The sequence below is a fragment of the Odontesthes bonariensis genome, chromosome 6, assembly GCF_027942865.1.
Source record: "Odontesthes bonariensis isolate fOdoBon6 chromosome 6, fOdoBon6.hap1, whole genome shotgun sequence".
NCBI classification, from domain to species: domain Eukaryota; kingdom Metazoa; phylum Chordata; class Actinopteri; order Atheriniformes; family Atherinopsidae; genus Odontesthes; species Odontesthes bonariensis.
Window position 1 is genome coordinate 16107506 of NC_134511.1, and position 23524 is coordinate 16131029.

A 23524-nucleotide genomic window follows, 5' to 3' on the forward strand; every position below is an offset into this window, starting at 1 on the left:
GGGAAACTCCAGCCAAGAAGAAGTAATTATTTTCCACGTCGACCACAAAGAAAAGACATTCATAAGCCCAAAGCATGATGTAAAGCATATATCATGCTCTGTTACACAGGTACGGGCGATGTGATGGAGTCAACATGCACAGTTTCCGTCGGAACAGAGTCATTCGTTGTTTTGTTTTTTAAAATGTGACAGAAAACAGAAGCAGGCAGATTCATTCTGATGCGTCTTGGGATAAACCGCAAAGCTGATTGGAAAGTGCAACGAAACAGATGAAAACTGGATGATAGATGAAACTGGATGAAAATCCAAAACCCCGCAGTTTTTGAGTGTACAGAAGTTGAATATTGTGCCAACTGAGCATTTCACTTGCCGAAGATAAAACTAACTGAGGACAGTTTCAGTGTAAACTAGACAAAGCATCGCAACGGATTAAATCCGTTTGGTGGTGACATCAGGCAGTCATTTCCCAGAAACAACTCTTTAAAAATCCCCATTTCATTCAAAGATATGTTCATTTGGGCCTCTAACAGAGAGCTCAATATATAAAAAGAAATTCCACTTATCAAACCATCCTTCCCTCTATTTGGATCTGAGACACCTCAATTTAAAGAGTCTTTAAATGGACTAAATACGCTTTTATTTTGAGTCTTTATATTCAAAATGAAACAGGAACTTAAATGGTAAATTGCTGAAAAAACAGAGTTGTAAAGTCTCTTTAAATTAAAGTTCAAATGACAGAGATAGAACATTTCCTGTCATGACAGTGGCTTGCTCGACTCAAAAATAGTGATGCTGCTTTGTCAGATAGTCCAAGATTTTCCTCTGATGTTTGGGGAACAAAAATGCCATTGTTTCCCTGTTCCTAATTCCTGTTGACTGCATCTATACTGAATTTTCTGTCTCTTGAGGCACCACGAGCTTTACAATCAGTGTGCGTTTATTTCTCCAAGATGACGGCACAGATTGGCTGTAAATAGTTACTGTTTTTTTTTACTGATGACTAAATGATTTGCATGATTCTATATGCTGACAAATCACAAACATGTAACAAATCATTTCAGACCTGTAGAAACTGGCAGGGATACAGCAGCAACCACATCTGAGATATCAAATTGTCAATGGAAATTGGTACTCATCACTCCTCCCGTGCATTTCTTATTTTTACAGTTTGGCAGAAATGATGGATGCTTCCAAAATGAATGGTTACATAACATTAGGGCTGGTCAATTTACCCACTGGTTCATCGTACCCCACACTGTCCTACATAACTTTAATAATTAACCAAACCAGGTGCTCATGTCGAAAACACAAGCAGTCGGTGGTCAGCAAACCTGAAGACGATTAGCTCCAAATTATCCAGGTGAAAACGCCAAGAGTCAGGATTGTTCACACATCAATTAGACCGTTCAATAGATAGATTAACGGGCCTTGGGTCATTACACTTTGGAGCAATGGTTCCAGAAAGTCATGAAAGAGGAGGACGAAAACAACAGCGAAGCGGTGCAGGAGGAGGAAGAGGAAGAGGAACAGGAGAAAGGCTAAGCAGACAAGATCAAGACCAGAATTGCAGTGCATTTCCTTTGTACTTTACAATACATGGGTTTTAAGTAGCACCAAATTTTGGGATAAAGAAAGAAATAAAAATGTGGAATTGTACTTGTATAGAGGTTTTATAGAGGGCAAATCCATAAGGAGCTTTAGTCACGGCTGATTTTTAGTGTTTTGAATCAATTTTACCGGCATGCAAGAATATGCTGAAATGTATGTGTTTGAGAACTTTTCTGCTCTCTGGGGATAAAGTTGGTTTTAGTGGAGAAGTTAGTGTTGACTTGGAAGTTGAAGATTTTGGAAGCTGAGAGTGCGGTCATGGAGTTGCGTGCAGAATCATTTCAAGAAATGCAGTTTTACAATTGAGAACAACTGAAAAATAATTGATTTCAGGTATCAAATCGTAAAAATCATCAGAAATATCAAAAGGTACCTGCACCTTCTATCCATCCCATTCATGAAATAAACAAAGCGTTGGACTTACAGAAGTCATGAGTGGAGAATACAGAGGGTCCATCTCAGCTTCCAGCTCACTTACTGCAGAGGATGGCAGGAGGATTACACCTACCGCCTGTAAGACTGATCTGGAAGGAAGGACACGTATGCCATTTAGGAAGCTTGGAGTAATTATGCATTTCTTTCTGTGTTTAAAATTCATTTGACGAGCCTAAATATGGCACCGTGACTGTAATAAACTCAGCATCTAATTTCTAGTCTAAAAAGGTGTCTGCAGGATTTGTGGGAGAAAACAATGTGCTGCATTGTTAGTAGCTCAACTTGCCTTGCAGTGTTTGTGTGTGTGTGTGTGTGTGTGTGTGTGTGCGTGTGTGTGTGAATATACCTTAGGAAGGAGCTGGAAATGTGAAGAGGACAAACAGTGTATGGTACTCTCAGATTGTGACAGAAGAGCACGAGAGGGATAAGAGCGCAGTCCATGGCGCTCTGACGCACATACACATAAACCAGTGGAGAGCTCTGAATTAGAGAACAGAAGCAGCCTCAGACAGGCAGAATTCCTCACATTTTCATTCATTATGTCACACAAAGATCGGCTGTGCAGAGGTGACTAACTGTGAGCTCATGTTTAATCAGTGTGGCGATCAAACACCGCAAGCTTCAGATAGCATCGGACAAAAGGAATGTCAAGAAAACACTTTTACCGTCAGATGAGAATCTTCAAACGAGTTTTACTCAAGAGCGAGGTGAAGCGGGCTCAGATTAAGTATATATGTGTTTAAATTGCTTTATGTACTGTTGAACTGAACAGCACACTACCAAGAGTGTTGTTTTCTTCACTGAACAACTCAAGAGTATCTCAAGTAGCAGTTTTTCAGGTGGAAATAAAAAGCTGCTATTGCAAACTTAATTATTGTGAAGTTATCGCAGAGATAAAGTATCGTTGTGCTTCAAGTATGATGGCAACAGTTTAAAAAAAAGCTGTTGAACAAAAACGACGCCATGTTCTCCAAACCTGTAGGACAACTACTCGACTGCTTTGTTTTTTGTTTTTTTAAAATCTGACAACACCAAAACATTCTCACTAAACTGACTTATTAATAACTGCACGAGCCTCCAGGCATCTGGATCAAGACAGGCGAGTCATGGCCACATGATCCTCAAACACTCTGAAGTCCCTTATTTGATTACTTCTGGTAAATGATTGTGAAATTTCGAGCGGAAAAAGTCGACAATCTGAACACACACTGGAAGATAAACAGAGATGGCCTGAATAAATCATTCAGAAAAGAGGGACAATCTTCTTAACTATGGGAGTAATCCTAAATATGTAATAAGTTCCTGGCAATGAAAACTTTTTTGCTTTGTATTGGTTTGGCCTTCATTTTCCCCAATGCTACATTTCAGCGAGATCAATGCAAAGGAGATATCTGAATGAAATGCGTTCACCCAATACCACTATTTTTTTTTTACCACTATCTATTAAGTCAAGCGTGAAATTAGAGTTGTGTTGTATTCAGAAAATAATTAAGTATAGGGAACAAAAGAGAAACTTTTAAAACTCTGATGTCCCCTGACTGAAAATACTCAGACATTTCGTGTTTATCTTGTTTTGTGGCAGATGAGCACAAACAAGCCTGCAGCTTTTTGTCATCACATTAGATGACTGAACATAGCTTCATTTTACACTCTGACCTTGTGATTAAAAAGTGTACATCCACATTTTGATAAATGAATCGACACCTATTGAGGCAGCAGTTTGAGACACATTTGATCAACAGCAAATAAAAGTGACAATATCTTATCTAAAGATGCGTGCGTGGATTCATGGGCACTCGTACCGCTTGTGAGGCTTTGTGTAAAGCTGACAGATGGCTGAGGTTAACTTGAATGCTGCCAAACACTGAAGCAAACATCTTCAACATCGCCCAGCACATGAATCTAGTTAACGGAGGATAGTGTGTAGGGGTGTTTTGAATAAAAGAAAAGAAAAAGAAGAGGAGACAAAAAATTAATGACTGGAGATAAGGAACACATGGCATACAAGAGAATAATGGACAGACTGCAGTGAATCTAAGAGAAACAGCTGCCAATAATGTGAGTAAGCAAAAAGTAGCTTTAATAAGAGAAGTGAGGATGGCTGCTGAGTGTGACAACATGTAAATGAAATGGCGTAGACGGCGTAGGGAGAGTAGGGATGAGTGATGACTCGGGGAGGAGAAAAAGTGGAAAGTGATAAAGAGGAAGGGGTGTAAGGGTGACAGCTGCAGATAGGGACAAAGGCAGGGGATGTAAATGAGGGAGAAAGGAAAAACGGGAAGAAGAGGAGATCTTTGAAACGAGATTCCTTAGACCACAAGAAAGTCAAAAGAGTTTCTTCCAGGGGGGAGACAGAAATTTCAACTCAGTTTCATCAGACATTTAGAGAGTTTCTAACACCGCCTACTGTGGCTATAGGAGCAGCATCTTAAGAGCTGACGGATTCATAGCACCTTTTTCAGCTTTAAAATGCGACTCTCATGTTTTCAACGAGGGCGACTGGAGTGGTTGTGTGCCCTCGTGGACGAGTTTATGCTTCACCAACTGTCAGTGATCTTGAGAAGCGTGATGAATGACTGAAGGATTGGATCAGTGGCCATACTGGAAGCACAGCAATCTCACCAGCATCTTATATATTTAGCAGTAAGCTTTGTGCATGTCTTTGAGGTGCCAACGTTTTGTTCCGTTTTTCCAGAATGTAACAAAAGTATGCGGATATCTTACCCGACCAGGGAATTAAATCCAAAAGCTAATTTCCTGCAATCATGTTAGGGGCCTGCCAATACTCTGGAGCATGAAACTTTCCCAGTGTAATCATTTATAAAACAGTCTCTAAAAATGTTTGAAATAACAAAATGAAAAGAAAAAAAAATGAATAAATAACATTTTGGTTTGAGAGAAAACAAATTCAACCTTTCTGAAATTATGAAGCTCTTATTTAGATAGTGGAAAAACCACATAGTGGATTCAATTCTTCATTTTTTTATTTTATTTTTATTTTTTGCAATTATGGTGCACCGTTTTTGTTCCTATTTCTATCCCTAAGAGCAATGACTCCCCCACTGAGTGGCCTCTTCTCCATAGCAACTACAGCTGCAGCTGATGGCCATCACCAATAAATACTACAAAAAGCAACGGCACAATAGTCGATGTCTACGTGCCTTTTAAAAAAAAAAAAAAAAGAAAGAAAAAAAAAGAGGCAAAAACAAAACATCAATCTGTTCTTTAAATAGTTTTAAAATTTGTGCTTTTGTTGGGGACTATTTTCCAACTCTAGATCCGGAGAAGGACAGTTTAAATTCAGATTTATCAATTGTGTTCTTGTAAATTGTAATAAAAAAAACTTTTGTTAAAGGCACAATGTGCGATTTTTATGTCATGAGGTGGCGATATAGAGTAAAATCAACCTCCGTTCAACCCCAGGCAGTAGAAGAAATCGCTGGTCTGGCGCTGGCCCCGCCCCGCCCCCGCCCCGCCCCCGCCCCCGCCGGCCCACCCCACTCACTCCTCCTCAGAGCAGGTGCTAGTGGCTTCAGAGAGGCTAACGAGATGGCAGATGCTAGCGGAAAATCCGAAAGAAGTTTGTCTAAAAGAATATCAGACAAAAAAGGGGGCAAGCCCGCGTTAATATAGGGAATGCTTTCATCAGATGGAGGCAACTAATGGAGACCATGGAAATGCGCTTTGACCAGCGATTTCTTCTACTGCCTGGGGTTGAACGGAGGTTGATTTTACTCTATATCGCCACCTCCTGGCCAGAAAAACTGCCGGTCCGGCGCTATCAGTTTAGCCTGCTAATTCTGCAGTAAAACTCAGCTATGCTGCGTATAAACTTTGGTTAGGACATGCCAGTAGGATTATTTCTGCACACTCTTATGGTATGTATAGGTGTTTTTTGTATGCAATACACTTCAAAATGACATAAAAATCGCACATTGTGCCTTTAATGGAATGTTATTCATTGTTTGTTTTGAGTATTTTCAGAGGATTTAATGTTGGCAATAACAAAGATCACTCGCCTTCAGTCATACATTGATGGAAAGTACAGGAAATTCTCATAAATGTAGTTGAAAAAGTTTCAATGCTAAGATTCTTCTTAAGCATCATCATTTCAAGAAAATAATTAGAAATTTTTGGTACAGGTCAGTCACACTAATACTGTATTTGATGCAGTATTTTCTAGCAATTCATATGCAAATCATCGTTTCAAATAAAGAAACAATTTAAAAAAGATTTTTGAGCCTCACCCCGTTTGTTTACAGACGCACAAGAACATACACACAAACCTTAAGAGGCCAGAGGAAATGCAGGTGTTAATGAGGGGGAGGAATGGTGGGAGACAGCTAAGCGGCCCTTGGCCGTCTTGCCCCTCGGGTGCTTTATGGTCTGCTGCGAGCGCCTCCTTCAACCTGAAACACATGGTCACAGGACAGCTGGGTTGAAACAGCACAAAGCCTCGTTTGTGCTGCACTTACACAAACATCCGCCTTCCAGTAAGACGACAAAAACAACAGCATCCCTGAGTGACACGGTTACATAAAGCTTAAACTCAATTACACAGGAGGAGGGCAAACAACAGATACCAACTGAGAACTCAGTGACAAAGATGGGGAACGTGTGAACAATGTCCCAAGTTATCCCGTTTCTCTTCATTCACCCTGCACAGAACCCGTGACAGGCTCCATTTTCTGTCTCTTTGTTTGTGTTTCTTATCTGCTTTAGTCTTTTCTCTTTCCGTCACCCCAGAGCTGTAGCAGCCCGTTTCATTTTCTGTATCTCCGCCCATCATTTATTTACACTCCTGTGGCATCTCTACTCCCATCGTCCCTCTGTTTCTTCCACTCAGGTACCTGTTGCTCTGACAGACTCTCTCCAGCCTGTTGTTAACAGGACTCCCATAAACCTTGCACCCACTCACAAACAGGGCACAGCACACCCTCCGCACCAACCAGCCTCGATATCTGCAATTGAAGAAAAAAACAAAAACAGATGAGTCAGAGAACCGTCCATGAGTCAAAGTGCTTGAAGAGGAAAGATTTGCATGGGTTAACCTGAGTACCGTTGATACCGTCACTACCTGGTTTGTGTCTCGTTGACACTCAGCAGGTTGTGGAAGCCAAAAAGAGAGTTTTGTCCAAGCTTCTTGCGCTAAGCAATGACAAACAAAAGAGTATACGGACAAATGGTCTGGGTGTCACGATCAAGCCCAGGTGTTCAATGGCTGAGAAAGAAAGTCCATTTGACAATTCCTGCTCTGCACATACAGACACAACATGCCAAATGAATGAGCTGCAAATTATTTACAGAAACAGGCTGCAACACAGAAGTATTTTTAATGCTTTATCATTTCAGGAGTTAATGAAACTGGTTGCTTCTGCACCTCTGGGCACCACAGCAGACAAATAGAGCTTGTTGCTGTGGAACGTTCCCGACTACGTCAAACAACTCTGAAGTACCAAAGTGGCAGCTGTGATAGGAGAGGCTTTATGATGTCTTTTAGCACAGAATACACCGGACGCTCTTTTGTCAAAGGATAGAAGATAAGGCCAACGCTCTTTACGACTGCAATTTTCAAAGTAATGCTCAGTTATTTTCATACAATCAGATCTGTATGAGACGGAAATTTGATGGCCCAAACCACAGCTTTTTATACAACATTTTTCTTTTTCTTTGATCTCCAATCTTGGTTGTTGTTCTTATGCAATGCCTTTCGCCCTAATATTCTGTCTCGAGTCCTTATAAACTCTCCTTCGCGCCTTTCCCGCTGACCTTACGATGCCAGTTTCGCCGACTTACAGCTGTACACCTCAGACGTCCCTGTCTGATCTGTCACCATTTTGCATCTCCTCAAACAATTTTGTTGCTAACTGTGCTTTATTCCTCCACTTTTAAATAATTTTGTGTGATCGCTAAAGATGCTTCACTGTTTCGCTTGTGTTTTTTTTTTCCATTTACAAATATTTTCAAGCCACAGCTGGATGAGCTCTCGCAGCCACCGCAAGAAAAGGCCCAAACAAAAGCCATTTAATTGTATTCATAACACAAGCGGCTGAAGGTTTCCATCTAAATGAAAACATCTATGGGAACATCATTAAATTGTCAGTATCTCTGTAGTCAGTAATATAGTGTCTGTGGATATGACACTTTGTTGCACTACAGGAAAGTAATCTTTGAAGGTCAATTTTGAAAACCAATTTTATTGTGTTTTTTTTATTCAGTTGGTGTAGTCATGTTTTCTTACCAGACTGTCCGGGGTACACTGGTGGCAGCACTGGCCCACGGCTGGTCTAAACTTGCCAAGACAAGGAGGCACAGTCTTCCCCTTCTTCTTGATCTTCAATTCCCATGACAGCTGAAAAATATGGGAAAAAACATGTTGCATATAGTACTGTGCAAAAGTTGTCTTTTCTTTATATTTGGCCCCAAAATAGCAAGACCATCCTGTAATCTTTTTTTAAGAGATTTTCTAGAACAAAAGATCTACATATTTTCAAAGTTTTTCTTGGGACATTGGCTCCTTTTTCCACTCATCTCCAGTTCAGTCTCTTTGTTTATGTAAAGACGCACAACACGGACCCGAATCCAGGAATGAACCAGTGTTGTGTCTAAACCAGTTGATTCCGCCCGTTGTTGCTCTTAAATTGTTAGCATATATCTACGGTAGGAAGGTACGTGTGTCATCGTCAGTCTTTGGAGGGCAGAAAGCAGAGCTAACTGGGAGCTCTCGTCAGCACTACAACATGGGGTTGGATTAACGCATTGCCAAGTGTCGAGTGTGCGGTCCGCGATCCTGACACACTAAGATCATTAATGACCTCCATGTCCCTGCAGCACCACATTTCTGATAAAGTTAGGACGAGGAATGTCGCACAGCAACATGTTTTCATGGTAAAGTGGACAAAAAGCCCACCGCTTTCAACACTTTTCTCTGTTCATTTATATCGGTGTGCCATTTTACGCCGTTCAAGTAACATATCAAATGGTTTGGATACAGTTTGGTGGAGGGTCTCCTCCTATCACACTAAGATTAAGACTTTATTGTCATGTAGATACTTGAAAAAGACGAAATTACTCCTCCGCATTAAACCCATCCAGGTTGGCACCTGTTGAACACACACACGCACAGGGTTGCACACTCATGGAGACAGATGCTATACACTGGAGCGGTGGGCAGCCATTCTCACAGTAAACAGTGAAAGTGGGAATTGAACCGCCAACCTTCAGGTTATTGGACAACCCACTCTACCCACTGAGCAACGGCCTCCCACCCCATCAAAATGACTGTGCATAGCGTGAAAGAGCTGCCGTTCGCTTCATTGGTCACATTTAGACCTCACTGGTGACCTGAGGTGGATTTTTAACGATTCAGTGAGTCTTAAATTTTGTGCTGGCGCTGCTGCTGGTGGCTACACATAACAGGCATCTTAGAAAAGAACCACTTTGTTACCAGCAGCCAGTCACAAAGACACACCATTCGTTCCCACTTTGTGGTTATATTATTGAAAAACAACAAAGATAACACAAAAGATACAGAAGATGAACAGCATCTGAAAATTATATCCTTTAGCAATAGAAAAGAATCCAGCAAAGACCTAATACAGGACCTGAGAGATGCATCTGAACCTTCAGTTGATCCATCTATTGTTCACCGACTCCTCATCAGAAATGGTCTCCACGGAAGGGTGGCTGGGACTGTAAGAAGCCATTCTTTAGGAAGGGAAACGGGGAGAATGACCTGAGGTATGCTCGATGACACAAGAAGTGGACTGAAAGTCAGTGACAACAGGTTTCATGGAGGGATGAACCCTCCCCAGAGCCCGGACCTCAGCATTATTGAAGCAGTGTGGGATCATCCTGACAGAGAACGGAGCAAAAGGCAGCCAACATCCAAAGAAGAGCTTTGGGATGTCCTTCAAGAAGCCTGGAGAACTATTCCTGAAGACTACTTAAACAAATGACAGAAAGCTTCTGTAACAGAGTTCAGACTGTTGAAATTTTTTTTTTTTTTAAAGTTGCTCATACCAAATTTTGACTTTTGAGCTTGTTAAGAGTTGTACAGTCTGTTTACAAGTTTAGATGCATTTAATTCCCGTTTTCTCCTGCCAATACACGAAAAAAATAATTAAAAAACGAGGGTTGGCTCAACATTTTTGCACAGTACTGTACACATGGATTGCAACAACACTTATCTATAACCAAACGTCAGTTCAGAGGAACACAACAGTCCTGCAATACAATCTTCCAGGTTAAAACGTAATTTCTGTTTAAACTACTTTATGGATGTTGCTATAGCGGCTCTGTCATCGTGGAAGCTGCAGCCTGTGCAACTATTGGACTATATTACATTATATCAAACATGGTTTTCTTATATTTTCTGTAACAAATATTAGAAAAAAGAAGCGGGGTGGTTACAGCAATAAAATAAGTCATGAACACGAACACTTCGATTCACTGATGTAATTTTAAGTTTATTAAGATTTCTTTGATGCTGTGGATTGGTTATAAGCCGGATCCGAGTCAGCGTGCACTAACATGGCAGTGTAGTACATAAATCCTATATGAGGACCAGCACCATGCACTCAGTGCTCATCAAACAACCAGGCCATGCACCCAACGGGCCAGAACCTGTACCGTTTACTAACTAACCAGACTTCAAGTCTCGTCTTGACTGCTTGTCAGCACGAATATTTGATTTGCAGTATGATCGCAAACACTAATGGATTGATGATAAGGCTCTGTGTGTGGTGTTGTGTGGTTGGTTAGGATTCAGAGTGATCTCCTCATTTCGACAAGATGAGCTAATGAATCTTCCAAAATCAATGACCGCTTGAATGATGATAGATTTCAGAAGACAGAGTCAGAAGCCACGAAAAGGCCAATTTAAAAGGCAAAACATGACACCAAAGACAAAGCTTAGATTGAAATATCAATAATGCAAAAAAGCATACTAGCCTAAAGGAACAGTGCGGAAAGGAGGGAGGGGGAGAAACAGTGACAGTTCTAGCATTCATGTGGTACTTAGTAATCCTTTGAACATTTCAGTTAATTTTCTGACGGGCCGACATGACTCACTGATGCATCACATTCTGCAATTTGGTAAACATCAAACAGATTTAAGAATATTGGGCCATGCGTGTTCTCTAGCGATTGCGAAGAACAAAGCGTTTGAGATTAGTGCACACGGGGTAAGATGGAGAGAACAGTGGGAGAGAGGCATGCGGGCAGATTTCTTACAGCGGGTCTATGCTGCTGAATTGGTAGAAGGCCCATGTCTTTGTTTATCTCGTCATTCTTCTCCTGCACCATGGTGAGGCCCCTGCAGATTCAGGCCTTGGAACCTATCAAGAAAAAGATTGGGAGAAAAGAGGATAATAATGGGTGTCATTTTTAACACAGTGCGTTGTCACAATGTGATGGGTCGCATTGTGTGAGAGGACACAAACGTGTCTTTTTTTTGGGAGGTGGACCTTGAAAATACAAGAACTAATTCTGCACATTTACAGACGGCTCGGAGAAAGGACTTCAATCATCCGATTTAAGAAAATAAAGACACAACCACACACAAGCTCAGTGCAAAAATTCACTCAGGTTTCTGCTTCCTTGCATGGGAGTGTTGGCCACACTCTCCAATCTATCACCCAATGCCCCTAGCTACAATTTCATCCTTCTAACCAACACATTGCCCCCCCCAGTACCATTTTAAACTCTCTAGAATTCCAAACCTTCCTTTCATTCTTCTCAAGTTAAGGGAAGCTGCCTCTTGCTGATGGTTTCATTGGTTTCTCATTGTGTTGTTTTATTGGACTCGTAGTAAACTTTAGCTTAAAGGTTTTGTGCTTACTTGTGTATGCAGGTAGGAATAAAACAAAAAAAAAGAATTGTCATTAAAGAGGTTTGACTTGGAGAAGAACTTGAGGCCGTCTTTACTCAGCAAGGTACAGGTGGAGCAGGGGAGACACATGGGTTATAAATCATTAAAAGCAAGGTACATAGCCATTAGCTGAAAACAGCGCTTCTGTAACTGCTGCTGGCCCCTTGCCCATTCACAAATGCATTGATGAGTGTTTGCGACCGAGTTGGTTTTAGCTTGAAGTTACTTAATTGATAATGCTGACTGTGCTGGTCCTCCAGAGAGTAATTATCTGAAATTAAGGTACAGTTACTGCAGATCAGTAAGCGTTCTGCACACTTCAAGGAAAAAGCAAAGTCAGAAGACAACCACCATCCTGAGAGAGATTTCCTTTTGATTGTTTAAGGCTTTGTTTCTACTACAAAGGGGTGAGGATGTGTCCTTGTGTCATCAACTCCCTTCAAACATATCTTTCTGTGGCTATATCGGTCCGATTCAGAAAGTCTCATTAGGCTCAGGGAGCCTTTTCGTTTGCATCTCTGTCTCCTGCTCCGTTGACCCCATATTGCCCCATTAAGTCTGCTAATTAAAACTTAAGCCTTTCCCCATTTGGGAGATGCTCCATTTCAACTAGCTCCAAGTTCTCACATTCATTATCAACTCCAGTGGGAACAAAGACATTGATAAGAGCTAACCAGGGCTGTGTGATGCTTCACAGGTACAGCGTTTAATGGAGGAGACGAGGCAGTAAAATGGGGAGTAAAGGGTGGAAAATGGTGAATTAAAAAGGCAGAGAATCAACCGAGGCTCCACTGGGGTTATATAAGCCAGTCTGAGGGGAATACAAGACCAAGTGGATAGTCTTATATTCCCTTTAGACTAAAATGTTGGGATGGTTTCCCAACATGAAGGCTTTCATTTTACTTTTCAAAACCCATGGGTTCACAAACCGATACACATGGCTGGAGCAGTATTCAGCTCTCGCACCAATGCCAGCTTGACTCTTGCTCTTATTGAAGTTCGTCGATCAATAACAGTCTTTAATTAATATGCTACGGTTTAATAGATGATGATAGCCAAGACTTAAGTCGGCCCATGATGGGAAAAAAAGGAGTAAAAATCAGAGGCCATTACAAAATGCCAGTTCAGATTAGAGAAAAGATCATTTCAAAGACGCAACCGTGCTGATGTGTGAGTCGTTGAAGTAAAGCCCATTTTCAAAACTGTTCAGTGATCAGGGCATTCAAATACACTAAGCGTATATTTGAAAAAGGAGTCCCATCCGAAAAGTAAATGAATAAAAATGAATCATATCTTTGGCAGTTTGTGGGTGGGCTGCCAAGTGGATACCCATGCAGGTATGAGTGATAAAGTAAAACCGTTCATATAGAACAAAAAACAAAAAAACAGGCTGAAGAGATAAATACCAGAGCAGTAAACAAACCCAGTCTCAAGGAAAAACGTGAAATACAGAAAACTACGTATTTGTGCTGACAGACTAAATCTGAATTATTTTCGTGCATGCAGATGCAGACCTTTTCTCCTCTTAAAGGTGAAACATGAGTCAACGCGTGACTATTTCACAAAATGCCGTGACACTGTTTTACACACTGTCGCACAAAAAACAGCTGAAATTATGTCTGTGGACATGAATCAGTAGATTAAATTTACGTGACCGGTTCATGTTTTGCAGTGAGACTGGGTTTGAATAAACTGCACAATTGTGTAGGGCAGGCTGTAAACGACTTAGAATAAAATCTGTTATTAATGCTGCTAGATTGATGCACCAAAGACCCTTGTCCACCTCAAATATACAAGATTTAATCCAGCAATTACACTGTAAACGGTAAACCAGTGTCAGTACCTCGCTGACAGTGAATGATTAAGAGTCACCAAGAACATGCTAGCCATATGTTAGCTAGCTACAGCTCTTTCAAGAAAGAAGTAAATAAATAAATAAATAAAAGACTGCTAATTCACAATTCATCTGGAGTACATACCAGCAGCCCTGACAGCTTCCTGAGCAGTTAATTTTGTTTTGTATGCAGACAAATGAGCAGTACCTGCCTCTGGAAACAGACCGGCCATGTTGAACACGAAAGTCAGCGAGTGGCCAATTCACAGCTGCAGCTAGCTAATTAGCCTGATGACCTGTCAATCAAATCTCAAAGGCAACTCGCAGGAAAGAGTAATTAATCCATTGTTTTGATATTTTTCTGTCAGTGAATACATTCTTAAAGCCTTTTAGACTCAGTCTATTCAGGAAGTGACACATTTTAATTCAAATAAAAAGTGATATATGTAACACCTTTTCTGTGGGCTCACAACAGCTTTTCAAAAGTAAACACACAATCTTTCCACAACTTTAAGCAGTATCTGACGAGAATGAGTTGCGTGATATTAGTCGGCTTATGCTAATCTATCTTCTGTAGACACAAAATCAATGTAAATGAAGTGAGGGTGGATTAAAGCAGTGCCATGAAGATGTCTGCATCTGTGGCAAAAAAAAAAAAAAAAAAAAAGTTGACCAATACCCTGCAGACTAAAGCCATTTTCACACAAGACCACCAGCGATAATTTGCTAAGGACTTTTTCCACATTTGCATTTCACAAACATCTCTCCACTGTGAGTTTTTCCTGTGCTGGTGATGCAGCATCACAAGTGGATATAAAAGTAAGTGTGTGTGTAGGGGGTGGGGCGGCACTTTCTGTCTGGAGTGCGCAAGTCGAGCTAAATACACAAAAGATCTTGGACCGTGGCTAAAAATGGCGGTTTTACGTAGTAGAGTGAGAGAGGTTCAAAGAAAGCCGATGCCACAGTCTTGTGACCAAAGATAAACAGAGGTGAACTTCTGACTGTGTCAGAAAAATTTAAGATGAGCATCTTTCAGTGAAACGTGCTGGCCGACGCAACACTTTGGACTGAATCTAATGAACGCAATGAAAATGAAACTTTTTTGTAATTCAAACTAAGATTAAATCTGGAGTTGTGGCAGCCGACGTCTCGTGTGTGTTATGCGCCCTACAGATCATGCCAAGACGGTGCGGAAAAAAAACAACCAAAACCCCAGAAATAAATTTAAAAAAAGGAATTACAACATCGAAGTGAGCAGCAAACCAGCGACTATATTAAATCTCGGCAGTAAATAGGTCATTTTTCAGTCCTTCAGCCCATAAAACGTAACGCTGCTGTGACATACAGGATTTGTGTTGCTCTTTGCATATGCAGCCTACTACTATTCAGCTGGTATCACCATCATAGGGTCTGCCTCACTCAGTGATGGTAAAGTGTGGAGTTTTTACTGGAGTGATAATGATCCTGCAAATGGCGGGAGAATCCAGCCGCTTCGCAAAGCACGGAATCAGACAGAAGCCAGATTAATGTTTCGGCAGACGCTGCAACTCATCTGTGTAAGCTTTATGCAGCTCGGGTTGGGCCCCTAGGATAAAGTCCACCTCCACGTATGGATCAGAATATCCATATGTGATCCAGAGGAAAGAGAGTAAGAAGCTCATAATCTCAATGTGAAGATCACCTCGGGATGCGAATTACAGACCAGAAAGGACCTAATTTGACAGAAAGCAGCTTGTGTCTGAACTACAGAGAAGCCTCAATACTACAGAGAAACGAGGGATGCTGAAGTCATACATCCTGTGAAGAACTGCAGGTCATTTAAATGAATAATCAACTTTCTTTCAAATAACCCCTCAATTAGTTACATTATTTGGTGTAAAACGTCTTAAGCAATCCGTGACTACAATAATTGAGACTAATGTTTACTGCAGGCAGAGAATATTAACCTTAAGAAAGGGATAAATGGATGGAAAAAAAAAAAGTTAATGGTATATTATGTACACAGAGATGGCATTAGCAGCTCATCTTTGATGTGCTTATGATCCCTCTTAGACAAACCAATGGAGCGTGAGGATTCTGCTGAGCAGGCAAAAAGAAAATGCCACAGGGACAACAATGCAATTGGGCTTATATTTACAGTCTGCGAGCAGCCCAGGCAAGTGAGAAAGAATGCTAATATGGTAAAAGTACGCAGCTGTGTGCACCTGGCTGGGGCCGCATCACTGCACACTCACACTGAAAATCAATTTGTGAATCAGCGCTCGTGCGTCACGGAGCCCGTGAGTTTCATCGATTTCTGACAACAAAGGGAATTCTATAACTTTACTCTGCTCTCCTTCTTCCTTTAGCGGCACACAGGTTTCACTTAATGTCAGTGTTACGGCGCTTCAGAAACTGCAGATTTAGACAAGCGTCTCATCAACTTAAAAAGGTTTATGAACAGTTACGTCACAGCAACTCTTTATACCCATCTGATTAGATATGACCCTTTTCTATATTTATGGGGTAGCTATTTTAGTTGGTTTGCTTTCTTTTTTTAATTGAAATTTAAATGCATGGCAGGCTCACACTATATTGATGCAAGATCCCCATTGAAATCTATCTAAATGACCACATAATCCTCTTTTAGAATGAAAATCACCGCCTACACAGTGCGAGAGTTTATGGCTTTATATAAATACCCACATTTTGGTAGTCACAGGATTTTTATTTCATTCTCACGAACCCTAATGAAGCAAATTTGCATTAGGATATTTTATTAACTTTATTTTTCTCTGCTAGCAGGTGTGCCAAGATCATCTTTCTGCATTACATCATCAGTTACCATTGACATTCACTCCTTCTTGGTTTGGTACTCATAGACAGTACATCAGCGCATCCCAAAAGTAAGTTAGACATGACAAATGTTTGTCTTTTTGCCCTGATACAGCAGGTTTTTGTTTATTTCACCTGTCATCTGGGCACCAAGTTAATCCCCATCATTAAACAATGTGACTTCAACAAACCCACAGCTAAAGACTAAAAGCTTTAATCTAAAAGGGATTACTTGAGAGGTGTAGCAGTGTACAGACTGAGCTTGACTGACATCTCCCCGGGTCTCGTTGGTTCTGTTGTGACCTTTCACGACAAGGAAATTCCTGCCTTTATTGAATAAGCTGCACGCGATGAAGCAGGTGTGGGCTGATATATCAAACAGTGGCAGGTTGTGGACATGCAACGGTAAACCTAAATGTCCTTTTTAAAGAGCTTCAAAGTGCGAGTATACAGACAGTATATCATCTTTACGTTTGGGCTGAGTCACTACTCAGGTAGTATCAGGTACAGTGCTGTTGGTAGACCTTTTCTTTATTTTTCTTTATCAGAAATGCATCGTGGCACACACCTCAGTCTTTGTGCCCTGTCCTGTCGTGTTTTCAAACACACTCTTCTTGGCTCATAAAGTTTGGAGCGTTCCTTTTTTTTCTTTGGCTAATTAGCGAAAATAATTGACAACACTATTCAGTGATGTGTGGACGCAAGGGGGGGCTTTTTTACATTTCAAAGTATTCCAAACCAATTTTGGGACAAGCTAACGTCCCCTGAGAATTTACACATAGCGGCCCCAACATTGTAAATGAGAGGGCAAACGTGGTCGAGATAAGAAAACAAACCATCAACGTCCAGGTAGCAAAGACTTATGAGTAACAGAGAAAGTGTTGCTGAGTAACAATGAGTGGAAGTATAGGCCTTTTTTTTTAAAGAAAATAGGAAAAGTACAAGCGTTTATAAGCTACAGCAAAATTTCGATTTAGCAAAGTCATTGACTACATGTCAAAAATGTGGCCCAAAACATGTGTGAATTGAGCATAAAGACCTGCAGTCTGAACGTAGCAATTATCAGGCTCCTGGGGCCAGATGTGTTCAAACAAAAATAATGTATACACCATTTCCCACGCATTAACTGGTATTTATAAAGGGAGAATATGCAATGAGAACGCTGTGTGCCTGTATGTCATTTGAGCAAATTAGGCCTTATATGTTCTGGTGAAAATGAAAGGAGAAGTGATATTTCAACACAAAACAAAAGAGACCATTTCAAAGAGCTCAGACAGGGCTCTTTTTTTACGATTATGTTCCTTATGGCTTGTTTTTATATTACAGTCGTATTAAGCTGTGGGTGCTTCAAACAGCCCAAGCCCTGTGGTGCGCCAGGAAGGATGCTCTAACGTCACTGGAGGGCCTCGTTCATGTAACTTTAAGAGAACGAGTATTTTAACATTGTTGTGCTTATCTGGTACAGAATTGCCTCGTGCTTCAAGCATCCGAATGCCATCTAAAAAAAAAAAAAAAAGAAAAGAAACAGCAGATATGTCACGCTCCTTCTTTGCATCCGTCTCAACCCCTGATCATCTCCAACCATGTACAGGCTAAGCATTAAGCTGCCGGTCCCCCGCCCACTGCTCTGATGCCATCCCTGTGTGAACCGACGCACCTTTTGGCCACTTGTTTGCTCTCCGATCATTTCTCTTATCCCTCTTTGGGTTCTTTTGCTGTTAGCACACAGAGCTGATTGTTTCTTTTATTGTTTTGTCCTCATTCGAGCAGCTTTTTTGTTATTGCAGAACTGAGATAAACTCCACTGATGGGACATGAGGCAACTTTGCGCTTCTTTGTCGCCGCATTCAACGCCGTGGTGAAAAACAATGTTTCGATATGTGCAAATCGTAAATCCAAGGAGTGTCCAAATCCATTCAAGGTTAGACATAAAAGCAGAGATAAGGCTCGCGCACCTGTGTGAAGTTTTGTGATGACTGAGATTTAAAAAAAAAAAAAAGAACCATAAGTACATATGGCATTAAAATCTTCCTTTGTGAGGACACACAGGTCATTAAATCAGAGAGACCTGGGATTGTGCAGAACAGCCGTCACACAGATTCTTTTTTTCTTATACCTGAACGGAACAAAAAAAAAACAAAAAAAACAAATCAGTGGGAGGACAAAATGTCATAAAAAAATAAAATAAAGAGACCAGCTTGTAAGATGTCTTTCACTTTTCATAACCATGCACATCTTTTCATTAATAACTTTGTATTCCCTTTGGGTGACCCCACTGTTCATGTCCCAAAAGAGAAAGGCAAAACAGATCGTCCCTCACACGTCTTTTTATCAGAGAGAAACGGAGTCATTTTCTGTGACTTTTGAAGTTTACTCAGAGAAAAAAACATCAAAGCATTCACAAGACTGCCTGAGACGTGTCTGAGGAGAAATAAAAAGAGAGATGTCGTCAGCTTGGAAAAATTGAGATGAGATTGTTTAATACAAACAGGATTGGATAATTACACTGATCAACATGTGTTTAACTAATAAGATCTGATGATGATCATCGAGTCATTTCTATCCGATGCTGTCAGATAAAAAGGTTCCTGCCTCGCTTTGGATTAAAAAAAAAAAAAAAAGGGAAAAAAAAAAAGAAAAAAGAAGAAGCCCTGATTACATGTCAAAAACTCATCTCTTATTTTCGACGCCTCAGTTTCACTTCTTCTGCCCAAGCTTTAAACAGGTGTTCATCTCTCCTCCACAGCCGTGATGTTTTATTCACTGCTGAGAGATACGAGACACCTGAGCCAACATATCAGATTGAGGCGGGGGTGAAAGTTGAAAACCCCACAGCAAGGCTTCTTCTACGCTTCAAACGCACACAAATGTGCAAGTTAGGCCACATACTCTCACCTTTGTACATACTCTCAAACATGTGCAAACCTCAGAAGCTAAAATTCAACTTGAAAATGTAATCTGCAAATACTATTATGCAACACGATGTGTTATGCAACCGGCCTATCTGGTAACTAATTTACAAATATTGAAGAAGGGTTGACAGCTTTTATGCAACAGAATTAAATGTAAGAAATGTGTTTCATCAGACTTCTCCAGAGGCTCGATAACAAACACTGCAACCGCGTTTGATCAACGGTTACTGCCTGATAGCACCCGCCGTGTTGGATTCCCAATAACCTTGAATGCGTTTCCATTTAATCTTTGAGCTGCAGTTGTTCCCAGCCGCTGTCCACGAGGAGTAAAAACAAGATGGAGAGCATACACAGATCTAACTGATGACTGCATGATTCACAGGGAAGCCGTGATGAATGTGTAGCATAACTAACATTCCTAAACAAGTGTAAATAACTGACTTACAGGAGCAATCCATGGATGCAGGCGCTCTGAGTGACTGTGTCTCTCTCTGAAGTCAAGCCAAGAAGAGACTGATAGGTTTAAAAGACAGAGTCATCACGAATGGACGCACCTAAATAACAACTCCTAACTTCTCCAACAGCATGGAGTCATTTTCTTGAGCAGATTTCTTGGAAGACTTCTCCTGCCTAAGCAAAGAACAAGCAGCACAGTGTGATTCGTTTAGTGACCAGCGCTGCTTTTCTTTGAGCCACTTCACAACATTTCACAGTAGTTATAGTTTGCAGATATCTATTAAACCATAAAGCTACAGGAGGAGGGGGTGTAACCAGCATATATTTCAGTTAACTAATTAGCCGATTATCTCGTCATTCAATACGAATGGAACCAAGAAACCCAGTTTACTTATTATTTTGTGGTAAACTTGGTTACGTATCAGATCGTTTTACATCTATATATAAAGTTATATTTAATTCTATGATATCTCAGGGGCATTTATTGTTTTAGGACAAGTCATATCTTTCTAATTAAAAAAGATCACAAGTTAAAGGCAGACAAAACAGCAACTGTTTGAGAGCGCAGCATTCAAGCTTGGCCACAGGCCTCTGCTCCACAAGTCTGAGTGCGTTTAGAAAGTGAAAGACGCAGAAGAAAGCAGTTAATCAGAGAAACTAAATTTATTCTATCAATTTGTTTGTCAAAATGTTATGTTCTAAGGGCTCTTGTACTTCAAACCACCGCCGAGAACAAGTGATGACGGCCCACAGCCCTGCTGTGTCTCCTGCCGTCAGCGGCATCAGGGGGCAAAAAAACTGCTTCTCGAACACACAGCAAAGGCAACCAACTGTGATAATGTACACGTGCGCAAGAGGACACGACTCTGGAAAGGAACAGGGGTTTATAAATGATTCGGTAAGGTAAAAAAAAAAAAAAAAAAGTTATATGCTGGTTTTATTGATTTTAGACCCAAAACCCTGCATTTCAATTTGAACTAACACATCATTTAGACTGTTTATGACTGTTGTGTGCATATTGGATAATCATGATTAAGGTTGAAAGCTTATAGAAAGTTAGGGTTATTAATTCTAAATACCAAAATGTATTTATTTATTTTCTTCTATCTGCATAAAAAGGAAGAAGAGGGTCAGCTGGCTCACCGTGACGCACGCCTCACATCAAGTACATGTTTCCATTCACACTCCCAAAAACATTTGTTTTACCTGGAGAGCCTTGTAAACGTCAAATACCTTCAAAAACTCCACAACAACTTTGACGTCAGAAGTTGCTACGCTGACTGACTGACTTTCAAAGCTTTTGCAAACTGCTGAAACTAAACTAACCAGCTCTGGCATGTCAACAACATTCCCTGCATGCATGCAAGTATTCCGTTTAGACAGCTAATGCAAGGTTGGAATGGTTGTGGAAAAACTTTAAAATCTATTAATTAATCTAATCAGCACCTTTTTCTTCCATAGAGTCAAGGCATATTTATCATGCTTAATGGATCCAGCGTTTGCCACGAGTTAAAAACCCAAAGGTGTTCCATTTACAAACACAATAAATCCATTTCTGGACTCGGTCAGTAAACAGGGAGGTCTCCGATGAGGTAGTTGTGTAGCAACTTCATTGATGATGTCTGTAATTCAATAACAGTCTCATTATCCAAACGTACATCCAGCAGATCGCTTCACCTGGATGATTAAAGGTAATTCAATAGAAGCACATCACTACCGCACCCATCATTTCTTTAAGGCTGGATGCATCGATCACACAGTCACACACACAGATATTTACAATTTCACACACACACAAGCGTGACCATACTGTACGCAATCATGCATTTGCAGATGCTGGAGTTCAATAACTCTTGTCAGATGTGACAAAAAGAATACGCTTTGACATACAATCAAATGAAAGCATGTCTTAAGAGTTTTACTTCAGCCAGAGAGCAAGGACACATCTGCGTCTGTGTGCGCAAGCTTTTTTTCTTCAGTGGTGTCCAAGCAAGACATGACTAATGGGTGACGGAGTGCCGTATAATCATCTGTATTTGTATTCATGGTCGCAGGAGTTAGAGTGATAGCACACCAAGACGTTGACAGCAATGGTAAATCAGAACTGAAATACAGACCTGCAAAAGGCTCAGACAAGCTAATAGTCTTAGTGAAATAGGAATTACTTCTAAAACAGCACAACGAAGTAGTAAGACATGTGAGTAAAATGCTAAGCATTGGAGACTGAGACCACAGTAAAACAAGCAGCGTAGAACGTGCTCGAAGTCTCGTGACCAGGTTGACTAATGGAGGAGGAAGACCCAGATGTCTCATAGCAGAAAATACTCATTGAAACAGAGCATTGAAATTCTGAAGGCGTTTTTCTGCTCGGGGTGTATTCGTACATAAACAAGTGTTACATGTGTCATGCACATTCAGCCACACACATGTGAGCTCTCAGAAGACGAGGCGTTAAAAAGCTGGTGTAAAGAGGAAAGAAGAATGCAGAGAAAGCAAAGTCTCTCCGCTGGACTTGAGTGGAAAAGCCCGAGTGTCCAAGACAAGCTGGAACCATTACCTTCTGAAAGTGACGGGTAAATAAAAAATAAATAAAAAATTAATTAAATAAAAGTTCTTTCAAAAGGGCCACTGAATTAGTCCAGACACAAAAGACACATGAAGACACACGAAGACACCCTCTGACACAAAAAAAGAAGAATTTCTGTATGTGAGCTGAAGAGTGGTGCAGAAAGTAAAGACGCTGCACAGATGGTGTGGGTTCAGCTATGTACACATCGTGGTTAGCTTTGTGCAAATGAAGCAACAAATGAAAGCAGAGTTACTCAAGTTTCCCTCAGAAATCCTTTTGTATCATCAGGTTCCCAGCATGTGCAATTACCTCAGCTAAATTCAGCTAAATTATTTTTCTTTTATACATCAACAATTATCTTCCAATCACGGGTCCACGAGGGAAACTCAGACATCCCTCTCCTTTGACAGTGTTCCTGGGGGATCCAGGAAGACTGTCACCTCCGAGTTAGATGTGCCAAAAAAACGTCCAAAGACATGTGACCAGGACAGGTGGACAGGACAAAGACATGTGACCAGGAAACAGCATACTCAGATGTCCGAACCACCTCAGCTGACTCCAAGCTGCCCCTGGATGGTTGAGCTCCTCATCTCTAAGGCCGAGCTCAGCCAACCTCTGAGGGATTTTAGGCACTTGAATCTCCGACCAAATTCTTTGATCACCACATAAAACTCTCACGTGGTGATGATGGACGAAGATGGAGCAGAAAACCGAAAGCTTGGCCTTTTGGCTTAGCTCCCTCTTCACGACGACAGCCCGGAGCAGCGCCCTCTGACGAAGCCCCGAGCCATCTGTCCATCTCTCGCTCTGATTCGCCATCACAACAAGATCCCATATATCTAAACTGCTTAGCATTCAACAGAGAAACCTGCATCACATGCTTCCTGGTTCCATTCCATTTATCTGCCAACTAGTTGGACAAATATATTGTTTTAAAGTTAACAACAATTGACGCCATCATTTCATCTTATTCAATTTAATTCTATTACACTAAATCAATATTTAAAAACTATTCAATTTAAAGG

At 40.8% G+C, this 23524-nt stretch overlaps 1 protein-coding gene across 1 annotated transcript in view; it reads right to left on the reverse strand.

Annotated features, from left to right (window-relative positions):
- The window catches only part of gpat2 (glycerol-3-phosphate acyltransferase 2, mitochondrial), a 136729-nt gene that overhangs the window by 27785 nt on the left and 85420 nt on the right, over positions 1-23524 (reverse strand). Inside the window, exons 2-9 of the mRNA XM_075468988.1 lie at positions 11278-11381; positions 8285-8395; positions 7121-7191; positions 6894-7004; positions 6330-6452; positions 3846-3945; positions 2390-2523; positions 2033-2132 (exon numbers count right to left, since the gene is read on the reverse strand). Of these exons, the coding sequence (XP_075325103.1) occupies positions 2033-2132; positions 2390-2523; positions 3846-3945; positions 6330-6452; positions 6894-7004; positions 7121-7191; positions 8285-8395; positions 11278-11349 (822 nt within the window). The 5' untranslated portion in view covers positions 11350-11381. The remainder of the gene's footprint in view (positions 1-2032; positions 2133-2389; positions 2524-3845; positions 3946-6329; positions 6453-6893; positions 7005-7120; positions 7192-8284; positions 8396-11277; positions 11382-23524) is intronic.